Source organism: Eulemur rufifrons, chromosome 28, assembly GCF_041146395.1.
Source record: "Eulemur rufifrons isolate Redbay chromosome 28, OSU_ERuf_1, whole genome shotgun sequence".
Lineage (NCBI taxonomy): Eukaryota > Metazoa > Chordata > Mammalia > Primates > Lemuridae > Eulemur > Eulemur rufifrons.
In genome coordinates, this window is record NC_091010.1 from 38,057,376 (window position 1) to 38,082,321 (window position 24,946).

General features: G+C 38.0%; 1 protein-coding gene across 2 annotated transcripts in view; it reads right to left on the reverse strand.

Moving 5' to 3' along the window:
- Positions 1-14,863: 14,863 nt before the first annotated feature.
- The window catches only part of RNLS (renalase, FAD dependent amine oxidase), a 246,461-nt gene continuing 236,378 nt past the window's right edge, over positions 14,864-24,946 (reverse strand). For both annotated transcript variants that reach the window (XM_069460512.1, XM_069460511.1), the window contains one exon: positions 14,864-15,309. In XM_069460512.1, the coding sequence (XP_069316613.1) occupies positions 15,157-15,309 (153 nt within the window). In that variant the 3' untranslated portion in view covers positions 14,864-15,156. The remainder of the gene's footprint in view (positions 15,310-24,946) is intronic.

A 24,946-nucleotide genomic window follows, 5' to 3' on the forward strand; every position in this document is an offset into this window, starting at 1 on the left:
GCCCTGTACTTCCGGTTCCTTGTTTTCGCTAGTTGGTGGGAAATCACATTTTTCAAATACTAGTATCTCACCACTGGAGAGGAGATATGTATAATCCCAACTCCTAAGTAAATGGAAAATACCTTTTCTGGATAAATTTATTTGGAAGGGATTTCTTCACTTAAAGAAAGAATGAACAAACACCCGTTTTGGAGGATGAAACAAGAAATTTCTTTGAGATTCCTCTTCCCACACTTCCGGGCAGCCAGGCTCTCGCAGGCTGAGGTGGCTTCCATGCTGCTCATAAACTGCTCTTGGCGGGCCGGTGGCCTGTTTGATATTCTGAGGTCTAGCAAAGATTTAGCTTCAGGGAGTCATCAAGAGGTCACAGTCTTGATCATTTCCTCTGTTATTTATCTTTGGCTTGCGGTGTGGGAGCCTGCCTTTGATAGAGGGCATTTCTACCACAACTGCACGGAATCAAGCATTTCAGTGATTTGGTTTGAGGTGGAGGAGGCTTGGCTTCTAGTGCTGTGAAAATGTCACTGAGTACATCTGAGAATGTCTCGTCCTGTCCTTCTCTGATGAGCAAATTCATTTCTGGGGGTTTACCAGGGGCACTTCCCAGACTCGGGTCAGGAAAGGAATCCTCTTGGTGAGAACAGCAGTTTTCAGTTTGAGCAATTCCATTTTCAGTTCCTTATGAGATTCTCTTCTCACTCTGAGACAGAGATGAAAGCAGCATGTCTCAGGGCGCTAGAGTGCATCTCTACTTTTCTGCACTGTTTATGACTCACCTGTGACTGCCCTCAATGCAGCGGGGGACCATTTATGCTGAACTAGCCTTTGGATTTTTCTTCTTAGTGACAGCAAAACTTCTGTGCAAGCAAACAAATACACCACAGGAACATCCCTGGTCTGCTCAGCTCAGCAGGCACTTGGGTTCCCAGAGTGCCTGGGAGGACTTCACAGCTTGTCTCATGTGGGTTTGTTCACCCCATCCTGTTTCATTTTGATTTAAGACAACTGGTATCTTTCATCTGGGTTGGAAAGTATGGGTTGTATATGGTTTTTACCTGATATAAGGGGCCTGAATCAAATACCCAGCACTTGACCTGGAAAACTAGTTGCATTACATCCTGTGCTCTTGTTCCCTCAAAGAGCATCCTAGCAAATGAAAACACTGGTCCCAGGAGTTTCTTTCCATCCACTGCTCTGCCTCTGCCATGGGGTGCCAGGACAGATAGCCATGCTGTATTATGTCGTGTCAATCAAAGAAAACGATGCAACAATGCAACGTGTGCTGGAGATATTGCCATCTGCGTGAGAGTGCAGCTCTGGGCTCATCCCAGATGAAAAAGGAAGTGCCATTACAGCAGGGACATTCCCAGTGAGTCAAAGTCCTAGAACAGCCTGTCCCTCTTCAAGGCGGTCAGCGTGCCCCAACATCTCAACACCTCCAGATTTGGACTAAGGGAGAAGTGTTGGGTGCAGGGCCAGGGAGGACTAGTCAGTGACGTATTTTATATATCATATTTTCTAGCAATGGTTTTCTATCTGAAAACCAATTTACATTGTGACCCCGGGCACAGAAACAGAAGTTTGATGAAACAGTACTTTTTCCATGTGTCAGCATTCTTGTTTTCCTTTTCTTTCTCTTTTCTCTGCTATTTTAATTAAAAAAAAAACTTCTTAGCTCATTAATTGTTATAACAAACTACTTATGGGTCAAAGCTTATCTTATATTTTGAAAAACAACACTGCATTAGTACATACAAGCAGCACCTTAGAACCATGTATATAATGTGGATTCCTGGGCCCCTCTCCAGAGATTCTAATTCAGTCAGTCCCAGGCCCAAGAATTTGCATTTATGTTAACCTAACTTTAATGTGACCGCTATGAGGCAGGAAACTGCTGTAATCCCTGATATATCCCATATGCTTTGAATGGAGAGACTGGTATGGAATATGCCTTTGGTCATTGTTTGTTGAATAAATGAATGAATGAAAAAGCACCCCTTGTGATTTTAATTCAGGTGGCCTAGAGATTGAAATTATTTTTTGGTATATCTTTTAATTCTCTATTTTGATGGGTAATATTTTATTTTTATATAATTTCAATCTTACAAAAAAGATGGAAAAATAGGACAAGGATCCCCATTTATCTTTTGCCTAAGTTTCTAGTTTAGCCACATTTGAATTTTCTCTCTCATCTATTTATCTACTCATCCTCTATCTCTGTCTATATTTTTGTTGTCTATATAAATGTATAGACATTATAAATGTTTATATTATTTTTCTTCTGAACTATTTGAGAGTTACCAGTAAACAAAATGCCCCTTTCCTTGCTGAATACTGTCGTACGTATTTTCTAAGAACAAGAGCATTCTCTCATGCAGGTTACAATGTGAGGGCCCCTAGACCAGAGGCTAAATACCCACATTAACAGACAGTGGGCAGTACTGATATTCAAGTGATTCCATCCTCCCCCACCTGCCATGCCTCCCTTTGCATCTATACTGCTGTCCTTGGATTTATAAGGTAAATAGTCAGATAATCTCCCGACCTCTGAATCGCACAATTGCTTTTAGTCTTCACATTGGAAGTAGCCTTAAAAGTCTCTAATCTGCAGATTCTCGAGGCAGAAACGTTGTCTTACTGCTTCTGAATCCCCCGGGGAACTTTAAAGCAAATATAGATCCCCTGACCTCAGCCCTGGACCTTCAGTACAGACAGACAGGGCTTGTGGCCCAGGAATCTGCATTGTATCCTCCCCCCAGGTGACACCGTGGCCCAGCCAGGGTTGGGAAGCACAGTTCTTGTGACCTCTCCCCACTATGGGATGCGCTGGATGGGGATCATCCAGCCTTGCTGGAACTTTTTGGGATGGCAGAGAGAAACCCCCAGAGGTCTGCTCCACATTGGAAAGTTCTGTCTGGTAGAAATTTCTTTCTGATGCTAGCTTCAATATCTTTTCTAGTGCTATTGGTCTTGATTTTGCCCTCTGGAGCACCTCAAAACAAGGCTGATTGGCTGCCTAAAAATTACTCAAAATCCTACCACCCTGAGGACCTTGTTTTTGGTATATTTTCTTTTTATTTTAATATATGTACACACATAAATGCACATTACACAAAGTTTATATTATAAAAAAAATTAAGAGGATACTCTACTGTGTTCTGGATATAGTGTTACATATTGTGGGTTTTCTCTTAACTTTATATTATAAGAAATATCCCAGATGGACAAATGTGCATTGAAAGCACATTTTTAAATGACTACATTAAATTCCACTGTTTTGATCTATTAGAATTTATCCGGCCATTTCCTATTAGTGTTTATGTAGGTTGTTTCTAGTTTTTCACTATTATAACTAATGTCTAAATAAACATATTGTGAATAAATCATTGTCTTCATCGTTGATTATTTCTTTAAGCCAGATTCCTAGATGTAGAGCTCTTGAGTTAAAAAACATGCTTTCAAAAAACACTTTTGACACATATTTCCAACTTACTCTGCAAAGCGGATGTGAAAGTTTTGACTTCTACCAGTCATTTTTAATCTCCTTTTAGAATTTAGTCATTTCAAAAAAGATGCGAATAGGTTAAAAATTGCATTTTATTGTGGTTTTTAATTTGTGCTTTTTTGTTTACTCATGAGGCAGGAAATTATTTTAAATATATTGTACACACATATACACATATGTATTTTGATTACTCATGAGGCAAAACATGTTCATATATATTTATGTGTGTTTGTGTATTTCTCCCCCATTTCTATTAAACAGGATGTTAGGAGAAAAATAAATAGACTGAGTCTGTTCTGCTAGAGAGAGGGGGCCTCACTCTTGTTGATTTGTAAATGCCCTTCTCCTCTTTTTAAGTGCAAGAAATATTAATTTCTTATTCTTCCTTTTTTAATTGTGGTAAAATACACAAAACATAAAGTTTACCATTTGAACTGTTTTTTAGCGTACAACTCTGTAGCACTAAGTACGCTCACATTGTTGTGCCTGCATCACCACCATCCATCTCCAGAACTTTCCATCTTCCCCAACTAAAACTCTGACCCACTAAACACTCACTCTCCATTGCCCCCTTCCCCTAATCCCTGACAACCACGATTCCACTTTTTGTCTCTATGAATTTGACTACTCCAGATACCTCATATAAGTGGAATCATATAATATTCTTCTTTTGTGACAAGCTTATTTAACTTTGGATAAGTTCAAGTTTCATCCACGTTATAGCATGTGCCATAATTTCCTTCTTTTTTTAAAAAACTACATAATATTCCATTGCATGTATATACCACATTTTATTTGTCCATCAAAGGACACTTAGGTTGCTTTCACCTTTTGACTACTGTAATAATGCTGTTATGAACATGAGTGTACAAATGTCAGTTCAAGTCCCTGCTTTCACTTCTTTTGGGATAGATACCCAGAAGTGAAATTGCTGGATCATATGGTAATTCTACCTTTAATTTTTTAAGGAATCTCCATATCATTCTCCATAGTGGCTGTACCATTTTACATTCCCCTCAGCACTGCACAAAGGTTCCAATTCTTCCCCATCCTTGCCAACACTTGTTATTTTCTGTTTTGCTTTTTGTTTTGTATTAAATAACAGCCACCCTAACAGCTATAAAGTGGCATCTCATTGTGGTTCCTTTTTTTTTTTAAATCACATAAAATCTGACAGCCTGCTCTGATTTCTAGCAGCCAGATGGGAAATCCAATCTCAGTCATTTGGAGGCTCTCCCCACTTCCTAGAATTACACCAGAACTTGATCCTAGAAAATCAAAGGAATGTCCTCCAACTCCAGTGCCAACACAATTGCCTCTGACATCTTGTCTACGCTATTTGGTGGCTCTCTGCTTTCAGGGAACATATGCAGACTTGGAATGGGGGGTGGTTCTATGGGTGGTCTTGCCACTGCTTTGGGGACTGTCACCAAGCAGGACCCCAAATTTCTCACCTTTACCCCAACCTAGACCCACTTATTTTATTATGGAAAAATTCCATCAGTTGGATACTTTGCTGCATAATTATTCTTTTATTAATTGCCAAATTATTATCTAAAACATATAAAGTATATAGAAAAAATTAACATATTCCCTTGAACTCAGAACTCAGTTCTAATACATTTTAACATTTTGCCTTGTAAAAACTGTTGCACAAGAGTAAAAATAGACATGTGCAAGGATATTTACCATAACAACAGTTGTAATAATAAAAATTTAAAGCAATCCAATGTCTACCAATGGGAAAATAGACAAACTGTGAAATATTCATAAAATGGAAGCAGACAGTAGTGAAAGTGAATGAACTAGATCTGTGTATATCGACACGGAAAAATATTGAAAATATGACACAAGGGGGATAAAGTCCCAAAGGCTACATATAGTATTCTATAAAATTAAAAACTCACAGGACATTACCATACTTTTATGAATACATATTAATACATATAAAATCAAAGTTTGAAAATATAGGAGTGTTACCACATTTAAAAACATATAAATGATAAAAAATAAATAATTATAATAATAAAATGTGAGAGTGGTTTCCTCTGTGACACAAGGGAGAGATGAGAAGAGAATAGAAAGATGGCCTTTAGTTCTATCTGTATTATTTTTAACTCTTAAAAAAATGAGCCAAAATTTTAAATGTGTTAAGACATTTTCTATATATTAGGGATATACTTTTACTATAAATCATATTTTGTAAATGCATTTTTTCAAAACCGGTCTTTTAGTTTTGTGATCTTTTAGTATCTTTCTCTAAAAATGTAATCAAATAAATCAACCTGTTTATGATTTCTTTTGTTATTTTAATTTCTAGAAATTCTTTACCAACCTAGAGATAATTTCAATATTTATCTATAGTTTCTTTTATATATTTTTGGAGGGATATATATTTGTTTATATTTATGCCTCTAATCCATCTAGGAATTATAGTAATGTATGGTAAGGATAGAATCACATTTGATTTTTTTTTAACTAAATAGCTTGCCAATTTTCCTTAAATTGTTTTTTAAATAATTCTTTCTCACTGGTTTTGTATTGCTTCCTTTATCATATTAAGTGCTGTTTTATAGCTATTTTCCATTGATTTGTGTCAATTCTTAAACCAATAGGAAACTGATGCTTCATGTATCTAATTTTATAATATGTCTTAATAGCAAATACAAGTTCCATACCAATTACCTTTCTGCTCGTAAACTTATTACTTATTTTCACCTGCCATTTTTGTCAGATGGACTTTAGATTTATTTTTTCAGGTTTACAAAATACCACTGTAATAGTGTATAAGCTATATATTAATTAGGAAATAATGGAAAATTCATAATACTTATTATTCCCTTCCAGGGACATGGTATGTCTGTCTACTTATTCAAATCTTTAAAAATATCATTTAGTAAAATTCTGAAAATTTGTCCTTGTATAAATTCTGGATATATATTCCTAAGTACATTACTTTGTATTCTATGTTTTTTTGTTAACAACAACAACATATATAAGATAGGCCAGGCATGGTGGCTCACGCCTGTAATCCTAGCACTCTGGGAGGCCGAGGTGGGTGGATCGTTTGAGCTCAGGAGTTCGAGACCAGCCTGAGCAAGAGCAAGACCCCTGTCTCTACTAAAAATAGAAAGAAATTATATGGACAACTAAAAATATATACAGAAAAATTTAGCCAGGCATGGTGGCACATGCCTTGTAGTCCCAACTACTCGGGAGGCTGAGGCAGGAGGATTGCTTGAGCCCAGGAGTTTGAGGTTGCTGTGAGCTAGGCTGATGCCACAGCACTCTAGCCTGGGCAACCGAGTGAGACTCTGTCTCAAACAAAACAAAACAAAACAAAACAAGATATATTTGTATTGATTACTATGGCATATAGAAAAGTTATTGATCTTAGAATATTTATAATTCAGCCACTCTACTTACTTCTCATTAATCTGAAAGTGAGTTCACTCAAGTTTTCTAGAAGTATAATCATCTTGACAACAATTGGTAAGCATTTTACCTTCTCTTTCCCAACATTCACACCTGAAATATTTTCCATGCCTTAATACACATCCTACAAATTTTAGAACATGGATGCATGAATCTTTGACTTCTCTGCAATTTAATATAGATGGTTCTAGTGATTTGTTCTTAATTATGATGCTTGTTATAGTTTAAAAATAGATAATATGTATCCCTTCAAGGTAGTATTCCCCTTTTATGAGTTTATCATTAAGGTTCACCAACAATGTATATTAAGTTTTCAGCATCTACAGAAATAATCATAAGGTTTTCATTATCTCAATTATTAATATTTATTAATACTAGTAGTTAAAATGGCTTATTTAATGAATGGGTTTCCTGATTATAGGCATATTCCTGTAGCTCTTTCCTATAATACAGAACCAATTTGTTAGAGTGCTATTCAGCCACGATGGTAAACTTTTCTCAATTGAGTGACATTTGCTAATTTTTTTCCTCCACAGTGCTCTCTGTATCACCAACACTCTGTTTTCTGACAATCTTTTGGCTCATAGCAAATAGTTTGATTATTTTTCAAAGTGTAAATAAACATAGCTTATTGTAATAGTTAAAATATATGGCACAAGTTTGAGGTTGGCAACTGTCTTGTAGAAATGGGTCCAACTCTAGACCTAACTCTTGCCACTTTTAGAGCAATTTTAATAAAGTAAGAATATCAGGAAAATAAAAATGTCAGCCAATAAGCCCTGATTGCATGCTGTTGGTAGGTGATAAACCCCAAAGGCAAGATACACTGTCAAAGGTGCTACGCTGATTGCTTGCACAAGAAGCACATCATCCCCCTTCCCTCCCCCCATGCTGGCACACACATGTGCATACACAAACATACCAGCTACACAGAGATGGTCCTTTTTTAGTATTGTATTTCTAGGATAGTTTCTCTCAGGTTTTAAAGAATGTAGTGCTCATTTTCACTTAGACTTTTCATTCTTCCAGTCATTTAATCATTCAACAAAAATGTATTCAAAGACCTAATGTGTCACATCCTCTATGCTGGATTTTAGGGCTACATTTTAGATAAGTCAGATATGATCCTGTCTTTGTGGAACTTACATACTCATAAGTAAGCCTCGGATTTTTCTTTTTAATTTTCATATATTTGTACCTTGTTAAACTTTATAAATTGCTAGTTTTCCATTTCTTTTGTTGTACCATTTAATTACATAATATAGTTTCCTAATTGCTGATGGTCTGAATGCTTTTGAATTATATATTCAATATGTGCTCAACACTGTTCTGGACACTGGGGATTTCAAGGTGAAGAAAAAAGACAAAAAGCTTTGTCCCCAGGGAGCTTGCTACATTCTAATGAAATCCTGATTCCAAGGCTTAGCAAGATTCATTTGACTTTATTATGCTGTCTATAAAGTGAACCAAGCATTCTGGAAAGATAGTAATGCAAGGGTTGGTTGAAAAAAGGATTTCTAGTTAATAATTATTTAAATTGAAATTCACATAACCTCTTCCTCCGGGTAATTCATTTATTTTTGTAGTTTTAATAAATTTCAATATATATGACTCTAGCTTTTGAAGTATAACACATAAAACAGGTTCAGTAGGTTTCTCTACTCAGGTGCATTTCTCTACTCAAATTTCTGGCTTCATAGGCAGAAAACTTTAGTAAGCAAAATAGTGAGAAGGGAAGTACAAATATTCATTAGGTTGTTTGAAATGGTAGAGAAGCTCTCCCACCTTCCCCCTACCTTCTTCAAAAACTAATGGGAAGCAGCATAAGTAAGAACTTTCTGAGATCACCTAATGACTGAAAAGAAACCACGTAAGGAGAATGCAGATACTGGTGTGATTATCTCCTCTACTGGGTTTGGTACATTTTTATTCTATGGGATAATTCTGTATCAACGATGTTTTCTTTTGGTATTTATTGATATTAGAATAGGAAATGTTAACTAGTCGAATTCATTCATTCATTGGATCAATAGATATTTGCTGAGTAACTCTTATATGTCAGGCCCTGTTTTTGTGGATCTGGCAGTTTCGGTGTCAAGTGGGTATTGAACACGTAAATACGTATGTGATAAATATCACAAGCTTGAAGAGACTAGATTGGCTGGGGGAGAACAGAGTGCCATGTAAAGTCTGTTAAGGAGCACAGCCACAAGCCATAGCATTCATTCATTCATTCATTCCAGAGCCATAAAGAATTTCTGAAGGGGCCAACCTTACAGTGGCACTTGAATACAGTCACCAGTTAGTTCTACAAATACTGACTTGGCTTCCTAGCTAGATCTAAAGCTACCTATGGATGGCAGTGATGGTTATGAAAGGGGATTATTTTCCTAAGTCATATTTGACTATTAATAATAGTAATAGTAACAATTAACTTTTATTATTTTCTATATGAAGGGCACAATGCTAAACACTTTACATATATATACTATAACCCTCAGAATAACCTTAATGTAGGTAAAATTAATATTCACATTTTATAGATGAGGACCCTGAGGCTCAGAGACATAGTAAGTGGTAGATTCAGGATGTCATGGAACCCACTAGGAACTGAGCATTTTAAAATAAAGGCCAGGGGCAGGAAATGAATCTGCATACTTAGCCAAACATGTTAAGAATGTGAAATAACTCACTCCTAGTTTTCACAGTGTTTCAGAGATTAACTAAATAATCTTCAGAAGAATCCAATCCAAGCGTGCAATTCTTTGCATTCAGCACATACACTTGCTAAGAAAAGAGTCAGCATTCCTCGCAGGAAATGCTTTTATTTTACACCATCCCGACTCCTGGTAATGACCTTTCTTGGTGTCTTTCCAAGGACTATATTAGAACAAACCACTTACCCCCAAGTAAGTTGTCTATTTACCAACTAGTACAGGAAAAGAGAAAGTGGCCCATAGCCAATTTCAAATAGACATCGCTGTTCTGTCTCACGAAGGTTATGAAGCAACTTAGAGCTTTTAGGCTTCTGGGTTTCGCCATGTTTTGCTATCAATGCATGAACTTTCCGTATCATCAACTGTCCTGTGTCCTATGCAAATGCAGAGGAAATTGGCCTTCACAGAGGCCTCAAGAGGATATACTTGAACCCTCCTTCCGTTTCTCATCAACATCATCACTGCTATAATTTAAGAAGCACTGCCTGTGTGTCCAGCACTCTCTTCAGGTTTTGTGTATCTTTAAGCCTCACAACAACCTTATGCGGTAGCTCTCAATAACTCATTTTTCAGATTTAGATAAAAGAGGCTAAGTGAGATTGTTTAACTGCCTCAAGGTCACACAATGAGGAACAAAGTCTGGATTTAAACCCAGATATTTAACTCCAGAGGATGTGTTCTTAACTACAAAGTTATGTGATTTGCCTTAAAGGATTTACAATAGGGTACAGGATCAAGAAACAATGGACCAGATGTGTGGGTCTAAAATAAACCTGTATTTACATAAAGAGATAGGATGAAGATTTAGAGGTTCTTAATCTGGGGTCCATGGACCCTGAGTGTTCACAGATGGATTTGGGGGGTGCAGTATGATCCCTAAAATAGGGGTCAGTAAACTTTTTCATAAAGGACCGTGTAGTAACTATCTCAGATTTTGCAGGCCATATGGTCTCTGTTTCAAATACTTCTCTCTGTTGTTTTAGCGCAAAAACAGCTACTAACAAAACACAGATGAATGGGCAAGGCTGTGTTCCAATAAAACTTTATTTATAAAAATAAGCAGCTGGCCAGCAGGCTCTAAATACTATGCAAATTCTATGTGTATATATGCATAATTGTTTTTGTTGTTGTCATTAGAAGATCCATAGTTTTCTATACCTCTTAAATAGGTTCAAAATCCAAGTGGTTAAGAACAACTGGTCCAAATGGTCTCCAAACCCCTCTAAGCTTAGACATTTCAGGGTTCTATTATATAATTCTACATGCCTTTTAAATTAACAATCTCTTAGAGATACTTTCTCCTCAGTAGGCTCTTTTGATGGATTCTGCTGTGAACTATTAAGTGGACAATAACTACTGTATGTTGAGAAGGAAACACGGGTTGCATTACCATTCAACCTTCCTTTGTTTACCTGGTCAGATGATACTGGCTAAAACACAATACATTCCAGACTGGAATAGAACAGCTCAGTCCTGCACCAGATAGTCTGAGATTTGCTGAGGGGTTTTCCTCCTACCAGAGACCACTTTCTGTGTTCCACTGAAGCCTTCTCCAGAGAAAGAACTCACTTGTCCTGACCACACTAATATGCAGTTTGCATTCCTGGAGTCAGCCAGGTCTGCCCAGGTATGGTGTGGAGGGGAGGGATGCTGCTGGATGTGTTTGATTCATGCATCTCTGCATCTGTTCAGGGACCCTCCCTCTCCTAAGGATTCCCTAGCTTCATGAATCAGAGCATTTTACTCATTGCCTGTGACTATACCAACATGCACTTTTACTCTGCCTCCCTCCAGAGGCCTTGCCTTCCCCTAGGTAGAATCTCTGGGTGGGAATTGCTAATTCTATTCCATTGTGCCCACCACAGAGCCTGGCACCATGCTTTGCACATACATGACAGGAAAAGTAAAGAACTAAAGAAACTAGAGAAGTCATTTTTTAGGTTAGCAGCACTGACATCCCTGAAAGCTACAGCCAGTTTTAAATTCTTACATCACTTTTGAAAATGAAAATGAGGGTTGTCCAAACAACTTGAGTAACAAACAGGATCAAGTGCTTTAAATTTTAGGAACAAGAACAACAGGGACGGACAAATACTATGGAATCATAATGTGATTGCATTCATATTCCAGGTTTTTCTGAGAATGGAGTATTGGGTATGGGGAAGAGGTAGGAGAAAGAAATAGAAAGTGAGGAAGAAACTGGAAGAGGAGAATGAAACCAGGGGAACAAAGAGACAAAGAGGAATACAGTGGAAAGGATGAGTGAGTCTGTCTGCTAACCAACTATTGCTGGGTTGAAATTCAGTGTCATTACCATGCAGCTATTTCTCACAGCAAGTGACCCCCAAAGAAGGAAATAAACCAGCACATGAAAATAACAGGAGTATAAATCATTTAGCCAGTACTTATGGAGACCTTATTCCATATTAGATTCCTGTATACAGCACATCAGGGTTAGTGCTCACTCTCTGAAATGAAACATCAATAAGAGGACCACATGGTGCTGACTGTACCCCCAACTAATATTTCAGTCCAGCTTTAATTATCATGTTCATCTGGCAGCAGCATGGTGCCTGCAAATAGAAATGGGTCATGGGAGGCCTGGGTTCTTGTCCCGGAATATCATTATATGACCTTGGTGGGCCAAACTCTGTGCCTTGGTTTCCTCATTTGTTAAATGTAAATAAGAATTCCCTGCTCTGCTTATTTCACAGGAGTGTTAGGACGATGAAAAGTAGAAAAAAAATACACAGACACACACACACATGCTTGGATAAGTGTAAAATGCCAGATAAATGTAAAATTGACCTTGTTCTCTCCACTTAACAAGGTAGTGGGTAGGCGGGGGGTGGGGACCATGGCATTTTGCACAGAAGGCTTGGTGACTCAATGAAGTGTCTTTTTCTTTCCCCCAGTAATATCTGGTCTGGGATTATTACTGCTTTCTCGACGTTTTTAGACATACTTTTCTCCTTCAGAAATGCCAAAGGTGAAAAATACTATTCCACTGCTATAATTTGTCACCCTTGCTGCCTGAGCAAGACGTGCATAGACAGTTTAGTAATTAAGCTTTTCAACACTGCATCATAAAGTTTTATTCCAGCAAAGGCTATATTTATCAGCTAACAAGTATTAAATCACCCCACTGCTCAAGCCGTTTCTCACTTGAATACGCACCTTTCAAAATAGAACAGCTTTCCTTGGCTGGCTTGATTAATGAAAGTTCTTGTTTAGAAATATTGTGATGATGTGTGGTCCTGTGGGGCTGACATAAATACACCTGGCAACTGTTCCAAATAGTGCGGACCCCTGTCTCCCAGGGGAGTTTGATACCGCAGCCCTGGGTCTTTTAGAGCACCCTGGCCATCTGAGTTTCATGGCCCTCTGGGATGGCTTCCAGCAGGAGATATTCCTACATCCATTTCATTGCTAAAGGGGAAGAGGTAAACGAAAATTTAAACGCAAAATGAGTTTTTAAAATGATTAAAACAGCAAAGTGACAATGATCTCCATTAAACGGTGTTGAGTTTTCTCATGTTGCTGTAGCCTTATCAAAACAGGTGGAAGTCATTGGTAATGGCTTAGAAGAGTACTTTCTTCCTGCAACCCATCCTGCCTTAAGAAATCTCTTTTTTTCCCCTCCTTTGGAGGACATAAATTCATAAAACAAATATAGCATTGTTCTCAAAGGTTCAAGATGCTTTCAGTCAAATGGCTCCAGAATGATAGTTGTGAAACAAAATAGTTACTACATTTGAATGATTTTTCTACTATGTTATGAGGGCAAAATAAAAATAAAGACAAATGTTAGTCAAATATGGGCCAAGATGAAAAAATATCACCATTTTATAGAGACTGCATTAATTTCCTTCTTCCTTTCCCTGCTTTCAAAATAAGTGACATTAATCACATGTGGGCACTTACATTTCTCACCAATTTATTGCTAAAAGCAAACATACAATAATATGCTGTAGGATCAACAAACCCACTTTGCAGATATGTAAGCAAGTTCTGTGTGTGCATGGCAGGGGTGATGTAAGCATGAAACTGTAAACACTACTAAGATAAGAAATCTTTTGTTTGAACCCTTCTTAGTTTGAGAGGCTGCAATGATTTCTTTCCTTTCAAAATGATAAAACAGGCCGGGCGCGGTGGCTCACGCCTGTAATCCTAGCACTCTGGGAGGCCGAGGCGGGGGTGGATCGCTCAAGGTCAGAAGTTCGAGACCAGCCTGAGCAAGAGCGAGACCCCATCTCTACTAAAAATAGAAAGAAATTATCTGGCCAACTAAAATATATATAGAAAAAATTAGCTGGGCATGGTGGCACATGCCTGTAGTCCCAGCTACTCAGGAGGCTGAGGCAGTAGGATCGCTTAAGCCCAGGAGTTTGAGGTTGCTGTGAGCAAGGCTGACACCACGGCACTCACTCTAGCCCGGGCAACAAAGCAAGACTCTGTCTCAAAAAAAAAAAAAAAAAAAGATAAAACAGAACTCATCATTTTGCTTTCCAAATCAGCAACAGGTAGCTTGTTTCGAAGACCGAGGATCAATTTCTTTCCAGCCAGCAAGTCCTGGGGTTAAGTCACAGAAACGTGTAGGTGACATGCTGAACCACGAAGTGGGCAAATATTGAACTATTTTAAGTGCATCTATTTTCTGGTTCAGTAAATTTTTTGTTGTGTTAAATTCATTAAACTTGACACAGTCTAAATGCCCCAGCACACACTGGAAAGCCCGTAAAGGTAACAGCACCAGCCATAAAAGATAGCAAAGAGTAAAGATCAATATATTTTCTCTCAGTTTCTATTTAATTTTTATCTTTTTTATATTAAGACTGGAATTTGTTTTAAGGTCAAAAAGTATAGTGTGACTTGGCAAGTCAAGTTGACTCTTGTTATTTTCTGAAAAATCTGAAGAGAGAGGTTTCTTTGTCAGTCAAGTTGCCCTCTGAACTAAGATGACATCTATGACCTACAATTTGGGATCATTTAATAACTTGGGAGATAAACGAAAAACAAAAATTATATGCTGTTATCCACAGCTTGGAGAAATCTTGTAGTTCAGTAATTTGCAAAATTATTAATTCAAGGACACACTTGAAGCCTTAAGATGAGCCCTTCATAATGTAATTATTCTTTATTCAGAATTGAAATTTTCATAAGGATAATAAAGATTTTGGTAGATGAACTGTTACCGTGATTTAGCGTAATTTTGGGGGAGGGTCATTTGTTAATTTTAAGCAAACTTTTCCTCCAACAAGGAGTAGCCATGGTAATTCAGAAAAGTGAAGAAAGGTATAAGGTATGAGGAATTTCCATTCTAGCATGGGTTGTAACTATCGAAATTATAAAATTGATTTTATACTCCACATGAAAAATGATAATAAGTGAAGAACAATTTTCCAGTAATTTCTCTCAACAAAAAGGAAAAACAAATCAATAACAGAAAATTGTGAAAGCAAAAACCCAAAGCACATGTAGGGAATAAGGATACAGGTACTAAATATAATTCTTTAAAGCTTCAAGAACACATAGGGCAGAAGTGATGCAGCCATCAAAATTGGACTGAGTAAATCCATCCCCTCCACACACAAGGAAAGGTTTGCAATGAAGTGTCATTTGGCCAGGACAGTTGGCAGCAGCATTTGTAACCTGAAAAAGTAAAAAAAGGATTGCAATTCATGTTCTGTGCTTTATGGTGCTGTCATGGCAACACCCACCTGGGGAAGGCTTCTCTACCTAGAGAAATCAAGATTTCTCACAGGGAGCACTGGGGGGTAAAAACCCTAAACCCCTTAAACTCCTCCTCTGGTCTAAGTGTTTACATTTACATTTATATTTTTAAATGCTTAAATTGTTGATTATTAGATAAGATAATCAGAAGTATGTTGAACTTCAAAATTAGTAGGTGCTGTGGTCTGAATATTTATCCTCCTAAAATTTGTATGTTAAAATCCTAACCCCCAAGGTGATGGTATTAGAAGGTGGGGACTTCTGGGAGGTGATTAGGTCATGAAGGCTGAGTCCTCATGAATGGAATTAGTGCCCTTTATAAAATAGGCCCAGGGGAGCTTGTTGGCCCTTTGGATGTCAGAACACAACCAGAAGGTGCCACCTAGGAGAAAGTGGGCCCTCACTGGACACTTAATATACTGGTGCCTTGACCTTGGACTTCCCACCCTCCAGAACCGTGAGAAATAAATTTCTGTTGTTTATAAGCCACCTAGTTTATGGTATTTTGCTATAGCAGGCTGGACAGACTAAGATACCCCTGTTCGCTTCCCCATCCCTCCCTCCCTCTCTCCCTTCCTTCCTTATACACATTCCCTCGTTTTCCCTTCCTCACGTATGTCCTGAGCACTGTTCTGGGCCAGGCCCTATGCTCAGCACAGAAGCAGCAGAATTTTAAAATTTCACAGCCTTGTCCTCAAGGAGCTCTCAGTCCTTAGAGTAAGACTGACACCCAAGCAAAAAATGGCTCCTTTCTATTATTTACTGAGCACCTCAGTGTGTTCCATTTGCAGACTACATTTTATGAAGAAATGAATTCATTGTAGTCAATCCATGTAGGGGACTTTCTATAGAGTTTGATGGATGCATAGAGTTTGCCAGTCAAGGAAACAGGGGAAGATCATTCTAAGGAGAAAGGGCGGCATGTGTAAGTGCCCAGAGTCTATGGGCGTGGGCCGGGGGGTAGGGGACAGAGAGAGAGAGAAAGAAAAGTGAGCTTAGGAAACTGTGGGGCAGGTCACAGTGTGTGTGTGTGTGTGTGTGTGTGTGTGTTGGGGAAAGGGGTTGTCTAGAGGAAGGGACATGGCAGAGAGGCAAGATAAGAGGGATATAGTGTTTCAAATTTTTAAATTAATAAATTATAAATGTCTATTGAAAAAGTAGAACTTATTAATACTACTTAAAAGCCAAAAGGGAGAGAATCAGCTGCAGTCTGGGACTTATATTATTTTGTAGAACCAGGTTTATAATATTTAAAATTATGAAAAAGGCATAGAGATTATTTTCTGGAAAAAATACTCTCAATTTTGGATGGATGATGCTGATAAGCATTCACAGTGAGGAGAATGAGTGGGAGGTGAATGTAGTTATCTTGGACGCTGAGATGGTTTGGCCACTGAAGCACCAAAAACTCCCTAAAAAACCCGCAAAGAAACAAACTTATTACAATGGCAATGTCACTTGGGACTGCTTTATTGCATGACTTCAGAGGGCACTATTCACAGGGACTATAAATGACAGTTCTAGTCTTCCCTGTACAGTGTTTTCATGAAGAGCAATAAGGTAAGGCCCATGAGGATTTGCTTGTTTAAAAATCAGGGGGAAAAAAAAATCAAGAAATGTGACAAATGTTATTTGGATTATGGAGCTAAGATCTTTGTTCTAGATAGGCTGAGCTAGTACATGCCCTTACAGTTTTTTAAAAGCAGAAAAATGCATAGATATGTTTTATTTATATGCTATACTTTGCTTTTAAAAAAGAGGTGGTATTATTATTTCCTTGTTGAACATTTAAAGACATGGACCTCTAGAGACCTGTGTTACTCAGATTCCAGCGTGGAATGTTGAATATCCTCTCTCTTTTCTGGAGGCCACTTTACAGCAGCATCATCTGTCATAGACATAGCTGATAATCTTGAAACCAGCAGATAAGATCTTTGAGTGGCTAAAATAGACAACACATAGTGCAGTCACTGAAGTACAGGCTTGGATGTTCAATCAGAGCTTTTAAACCCATGCTTCAGATAGCATTTTAACAAGCTGGATTATTTGATTTGTCAGTAAAATACTAAGGGAGGAGGAAAACCGCTAGGTTCCTAGATATTAGTGATTTCAGAATGTGACAGCTGATAGTCTGAAAGCAATGGATGCTATATAAAATCTCAAAAACCAGACAGGACTGGGAAGAAGCCTGGCAGTCTGGGGCCATTTAATTGGGGGGGGGGAGTGGGATGGGTGGCAAATAACTTTCTGGCTGTTAATAGGCCCTGAAGGCGTCAGCTATTAGTTGTCCTGCAATCGTTAATGCTCACAATGATGGCCCCAGTTTTCAAGAAGCAATTCTAATATGCATAAAGTATTCATTGCTAGCATTTCTTGAATGTTCACAGCATACCAAATGCTTTACATGAACGCCCTATTTAATTCACACAGCAACTCTAGGAGGTGGTTACTGTTATTCTCATTTTATAGATGAGAAAGTTGAGGCTCAGAAAGATTGTTAGTTGCCTAAAGACAGAAAGCTAGTAGATGAAGCAACAGGGATTGGAACAGAGCAGGCTGACTCCAGAACTCACACTTCTAACACTTTTAGAAACATTTCCATAAAGACTCGATTTAAGTAAAACAAAACAAAAATGTTTGATTAGTCACTTAGATTTAGGTACTTGAAAAATTCACATAAATGTTTCCATAAATGGAATAACCCATTCATATATATACACAGATACATACATTGTGTCTATGCATAATTTTTAAAACAAAACAAAAATGCTTGATAGTCACTTATTTAGGCATCTGAAAAATTCACATAAATGGGATAATTCGTTCACTCATATTCACATATACACACACATATGTGTGTCTATCTCTGTATAATTTACACTCATACATACATAAATCTCCATTTGTGGTAAAGTTTTGATACATTTCGTTGGCATCTTTATACAGATAAACTGTGGCACTATTAAACATTACACAAGTATTAACCAGGAAGGAGCTTAAGAAAAAAAGTTCTGCCCAGTCATGAGCTGGTAATTTATCGTTGCTGTGTAATTTAATTTGATGAGTGGTAAATGCCAGATGCCAGATCACATGGCTGGAAAACTGGGCCACTGATTAGCCAGTCGGCAGTTTGGATGAAATCAATCTCACTGCATTTAGGTGGAATCGCCCATTTTGCAATTACCCAATGAGGAAAATATGAAAACATGGAGTGTGTGTTGGCGAGCTCCTTTACCCATGTGAAGTAAAGAGCCCTGCAGTGGAGAAGCACATAATTGTCAAAGCCACAATCTCACAATAATGCAGCCTTTGGCTATACTTCCAGCCACAGTGAGGAACCACAGCTCAATGACTGTGTTTAAGAAAGATGGCAGGGCTGAAATAACCCCTTGGAAATCCAGGTTGCTTTGCCTCACTTGTGTGCAAGGGCTGCTCAGAAAGAACTGTCTGCTCTAGAGTAGCTCATACAGTTTCTATAAACCCAGGTGATGACTCAACTGGACTTAACAAATCAAAGCAGAAAGAGTGGTTTCATTTCTAAGCAATTTAAACCTCTGTGAATGTGTTTTGTGATTTTCTTTCCACCTGCAAAATAAAAGATAACTCCTAAGCCCCATATGGAGAGCCCTTCATAACCAGGATCTTACCTCCATCCAAATGTCATCTGCTGTCACTGCCTCACCTTTGTCACATGTCCTATCTACCTTCAAACTCAGCGTCTTCAAACACACCTTTCTTTGTTGTGCTTCTGTGGCTTTGAACAAGCCATTCTGCTGGGTGATGTTACATCATTCCCCTCTTTTCTGACAAGTAAATTGCTTATCCTTCACGACGCAGTACAAATGTCACCTGCTCTGAGATCTTGCTCTGCCAGGCAGAGTAAGTGCCTTTCAGCATGTTATTTATGCCTACTGTGTTACTGGCTACTTTGCACTGTAATGGTATCCATACCTGTGTCCCTTCCCGGACTGCATGCTCCTAAGAGTAGGGACTGTGATTCACTGATCTTTGTATCCAAGGCTGAGAACGGTGCCTAGACCACATTCAAGTGTGCAACAGATATTTATTGCGTTAAAAAGAGATAATATTGTACCCAGTTGATCAAATGAAGGTCTTTGCAGGGAACCATCTACACAAAAAGTGTTATTCAGAGGTTCTTGTAGAGCTGGGAAGAAGCTCAAATGCAGAGCTATTGTATTTAGAAGGCTCTCAGTAATGACGAACGAGGGGCTGTTCTCGTTTCTGTGAACTGCTTTAAGTGAATGTCTCATGTCATGTATTAAGTTGAACCACACAAACTTGCTGATTCTGTAGGTCACAATGATAAAATATTGTCAATTTTTATGTGGTTCAGCCTAGTGGTTTCTTTGTATTACGATTATTAGTTGTAAAAATTCACTCAAAATGTCCCTTTGGTGTGAGAATGAAATTAAAGATGAAAAGAAAAAGGGAGGCAAACAAGTAGGCTAGTTCCACAAAATGACAGGTGATAATTAGAAAAAAAAAAAAAAATTCAGACGATGTCCATTCTTTCCTTCCATACCTATCCTGAAGCTAAAGCATGTCCTTGAACTCTGAGACATTTACCCACAGAGAATGGTCTCCGTGGTTTGGCCTACAAGTAGCTGTGTTAATATTTTAGGCTGACCTGTTCTAGTTGGCCATCCAGCCTATAATCTGGTTACTTGAAACCAATCCTTCTGAAACATGACACTAGGTGATGTTCAAGTGGGCTAGGCAAGAATTAAGATTTTATAAATTTTAATCCTAGATGTGCAACTAACTTGATCAGGGACTTGGACAACCTACAAATCATCAAGTTCTTGCTGTTGCATTTCCTCACTTACGTTATGGTTGCAAATTATATTGATACCACATTTCATGGAATCTCAGGTACCATAAAAGGCATCAATATTTTATGTACCAGTGAGAAAGAAAAAAATGGTGTCAACATGACACAAAATTTTATCTTACATTTAATATTTACTAGAAAAGTTCTTTTAGACTTATCTACAGGTATCTTTTGCAAACAAAAAAAGGAAATAAAAGGGAAATACATCAGTTAAGCCCCTCTAAAAATTTCTTCACAGGGTTGGACTTCTCTGAATCACTCTTTAACTGAGAGTTGTTAATATCTGACGTCCGTGCCCTTCTCCACACAATCTGTCCCCTGTGCTGCCTAGAACACTGGCAATGTGGCATTTCTTAGAAGAGTGATCCATTGAATTGTTCTTTCTGGGGTTTTCTTCTGAGCTGTTGACATCTGTTCTGCAGGTTTGGATGATGCATTTTTCTCTTCAGTGGGAAAGAAAGGTTTTCAGACTTCATATTTTTTCTTCAAATGGTTCTTAAATAATTTGTTCACTTAAATATCAAGGGGTTGCAGCTGCCCACTCTGAGACCAAGTTCACATGCATGAAAAGTACATCTTGACTGTCTCCTGGTGTATACTGACTTGATGGCATCTTACAACTGCCGAAATATGGCAAGTGTTAAATAGGGTCAGGAGAGAGATATGGTGAATACCTCATAGTTAGTAAATGCACAACAAGTCAAAAGATAAGGAATGAGTGGCAGGACGCTTTAAGCAGTGGTTTTTTTGGGTAAGCAGTGTTGTTGGTGTAAGGACTTCCAATGTCTTCAGCATTGCTGGTTTAAACCCTCCATTTTTCCCATTCACCCAAATGAGTATCCTCAGGTGAAACTGACAGAGATGGACTCGGTCACCAGAGAATCAATTTTGTTTATTTATAAGGGTAAATGTACCGATTCCAGAATCAAGTCTTATTGTCTTCCCAGACCATTCATCTTGGTAGGCAAATTTCGCCAAGTGTGTCATAGATTATGGGGGTGACACCCGTGCGGCAACTCCTGACAGACATCACTAATCAACTGTGGCATTCTTTTCCACAGAGCCCAGCACTGGCCTCAGCATCCTTCTCCCTCAGTGCTGCAGGCAGCCACTACCAGTCAATTGGAGTTGGCACTCGAGAGGAATCCTATATACCAACCCCGAATTAGAAGGTTACAGAGCGAACACATAATTAGAAAAAAAGGAATTAAATAGACTTTACTGGTTTTTTTCCCCTCTCTTTTCCCATTAAGCTATGATAGCCTGATGCATTGCCTTTCTCCAAAGCAGAGACATTTCAGTGCCAAGAAACAGGATCACATCAAGAGCCATTTCCTCTAGATGATGCTGGAAGCCTAATTACAACTCCTTCTAATAACCTTCTAACCCTTCCCCCCCCCTGCACCCCATCCCCTTCCCAGACCATTGCCCTTCCATGGGTCACATGGGCCTTTGACTGCCTTGTGGAAATAAAATACAAGTGTTTCAGCTACAACCGTAGTTCCACAAAATTGCACACTAAAAATATCAGGGCTTGTGGAAGAAACAAAGTTGGGACAGATTACTCAAAATCTATGGAACTTTGAACCAAGCACTAAATATATATATATATATATATATATATACACACACATACACATCATAGTAAAGTGAATAACAATGTTAATATTCTTCTTGCTTCAGCATCTAGCTAGAGTGGTCCATTCTTTGCAGCCTAAATCTTGTTTCTCCTTTGAGATGTAGGTCCTGGAGGGAAGTTGCTTCTAAAAGAGACTATTTTGATCTAAATTAAAAATATTATCTAGGATGCAGTCTTTTTTCATCCATCTGTCATTTTCGTGTAGAGGAAATATCTTTGTGGTTTCATCTTCTGCACTGCACCTTTGTGGATGAGCTTAACATGCTGGAAAACCCAGCAGTCCTTCAGGCTACTGAAAGAGCCACTATTTGCACTAAAGGAAGGCACCTTTTCAGTGTTTTTTCCTAAGCTCTTCACATTTGGTAAGGCTTTATCTTTGTTTGTGAGAAAACTTGCCCCCATTACTTCAAAACATAAACACGTATGAAACCAATATAATTCACCTGATACTGATCTTCTATTTCCCTCAATTGCACATGAGATAATTCACATAAAAAAAAACAACCCACGTGTTGTGAAAAACCTGTAGATAATTTTACTGCTTTCTTATGTTATATTACATTCCTGTGGGTCACCTTAATTAGCCTTGGGTATGCATGAATCTTGACAGCAGATGGAGATGTCTGAGCTGTCACTTGTGATTTTGATACACTGCCTCTTTTTTTTGATCTTCATTCATCCCAATGTCTGAGGGTGACTCTTCATTTAAATTGTCCCTGAATTCAGGGAAATCTTATTGTTGCCTCGCTGCATACTAACTTGATTGGGGGCAAACTCTGAGCAATAATCTCCTTGCCTTGGCATTTTCCCTGTCCACAGTGTCTGTGAGGTATTGACCACACTGGCAATAATGAATAGCTATAAAGGCCGAGATGGTATAGAGCTGATTCATACATTTCTCCCTTCTTTGCCTTCCTCTACTCTGCTGCCAGTGTAAACCTGAACCCATGCCATGGTACATAAACAGCAGAAATGGAATATTTGGTTAACTTATTCTTTTATAGCCTCTAAGCAAAGTACAAAGGTAGTGGTTCCCAAAAGGCAATCCATGGCAAGATGAAAAAAAAAAAAATAAGGAGAATTATGAGCTTTTTCATAGAGCTAAGAGTGTTATTATATTTGTAATATTTATAAATGTTATGAGGTTATATCTATATTTTTTGGTTATTCTTTTCCTTAAATTCTTGCAGCTGCATTTTCGTTTTTTAAATTTTTAACTGCAGAATAAAAAAGATAACAATATTACATTAGATCCCAAAATATTTGGAGAATTTTGCTGGGCCATGAAATAAAAATGCCTGGAACCACTGCTCTGGGTGAGGCTTGATGTGGCTCAGAGCACAGAGTCCCTATCAGCCTGAAGAATGTTTTCCAGAAAGAGGAGGGATAGAGGTCAGTGAGGAGCTAAGGTGAGCTTTGAAAAACCATCAGTACTCTCCAGTAATACTGGACAACCTGAGACTGGGCTTGGCGAGAGGATGAGTAATTTTTAAAAACAGAATGCAATCTTGCATAAAACTCATTTCCCAGAAACTTGCACAACTTCTCTTTTGTACAAATGTTTATCTAGATAGAACTAGAATCTGGAGTAACATGTTCCTTGTTTGTTCACCTATTCAGTCATTATCAAATGTTTGGAGAAAAATAGGGAATGGGAAAAAAAAAGACTTAATCAAATATGGAATAAATATACACACCTTCAAATGGCATGTGGCCTAGAGGGTAAATGTGGTTCATATGGATCCTCTGTATATATCTCCCCATTTTTACCATATTCCCAAAGCATTGATTATAGCAACTGTCTTATTCCTGTTTACAAAAATAGTGAGAAGGGTAAATAAATGAAGGAGAGACCAAAACTTATTCTGATGTCAATGGAAATTTTTACCTATTTGTAGATGGGGAGCCAGTCTAGATACTCTGAAAAAGATGATACATCAGTGATCAGTGTTGTGTCAACAGTGAACAATATTATCGGCCACTAAGTAAGTTTCCAAGATATAGGAAGATCTGGGACAATGAATGTTGAAGACTGAGTTTTGTTTTTGTTTTTTGTTTTTTAACATACACAATATTTTCTATTGGCCAAATTCAATCTGTAATGTTCCTACTTCTACTAGGGGTATATTTATCCCAATACTCTCCTCTTTTTAAAAAATCCCTCTGGAGTCTGATGAAAATCCGATAAAATGTTGCTGATTCCACTATCCATAACTTACCAAAATGCAATTTGGTAAAAGACGTTTGATGTTTAAAAGCCTTTTGAGTCCTCAGAAATAACAAGATATGGGGGCTGTGTCTTATTCATCTTTTTATGCCTGGTGTCTATTCCTCCATTGTGCACGATTGGTGTTGAATAAATGTTTGTGCAACGAATGTATGCACACCGGCTCACAAAAAACTTATTCAAACTTTTGAAAGTTTTAAATTCTCTGCCTTCAAATTGTATCTAAAGGTGGTGGAATTTTTTTTCTCTATGAAAATAATTTTCTTTGGCTTCTCAGTCTCTAAATTTTGCTTTCTCCCTACCCCTGCCCCCAAATAACCATGTCATTAACTTCCTTCTCTTTTGTCACACTGACACCCCACCATTCTAACCCAGTTCTTGAGCTGTGGAACTGCCCAGGGCAAAAACTATTCTGGTACCCACCATCCTTTTCCTGACACTAAGTCATCACCCTTAGAAAGCTGAATTCTGCTGCTTCGGGCTCACTTTTTGTAGACACTAGGCAAAGGCACCAGGAACATCTGTATCAGCCTGGATTTCAAACAGAAAGTGAAGATGGTTTCACATCCAGCTAATCCACCCTCATCTCATAAAATGCCATCTTATATAATATCTTGAAAAGTGTGTAAAACATAACTAGACAAGCATGTATGTATGAATGTATTTGTGTGTGTGTGTGGGATATATACATATTTGTCTTAATTTCAAAAGAGGGAGAACATAGTGACACAGCCCATATAATTGCCACAGTGCATGGCTAAGCTGCAGAGAACATTCACCGACATTAAATCCAAATATACTTAAAATTTTTTTTTCCTGGGAGATAGTAAATACATTC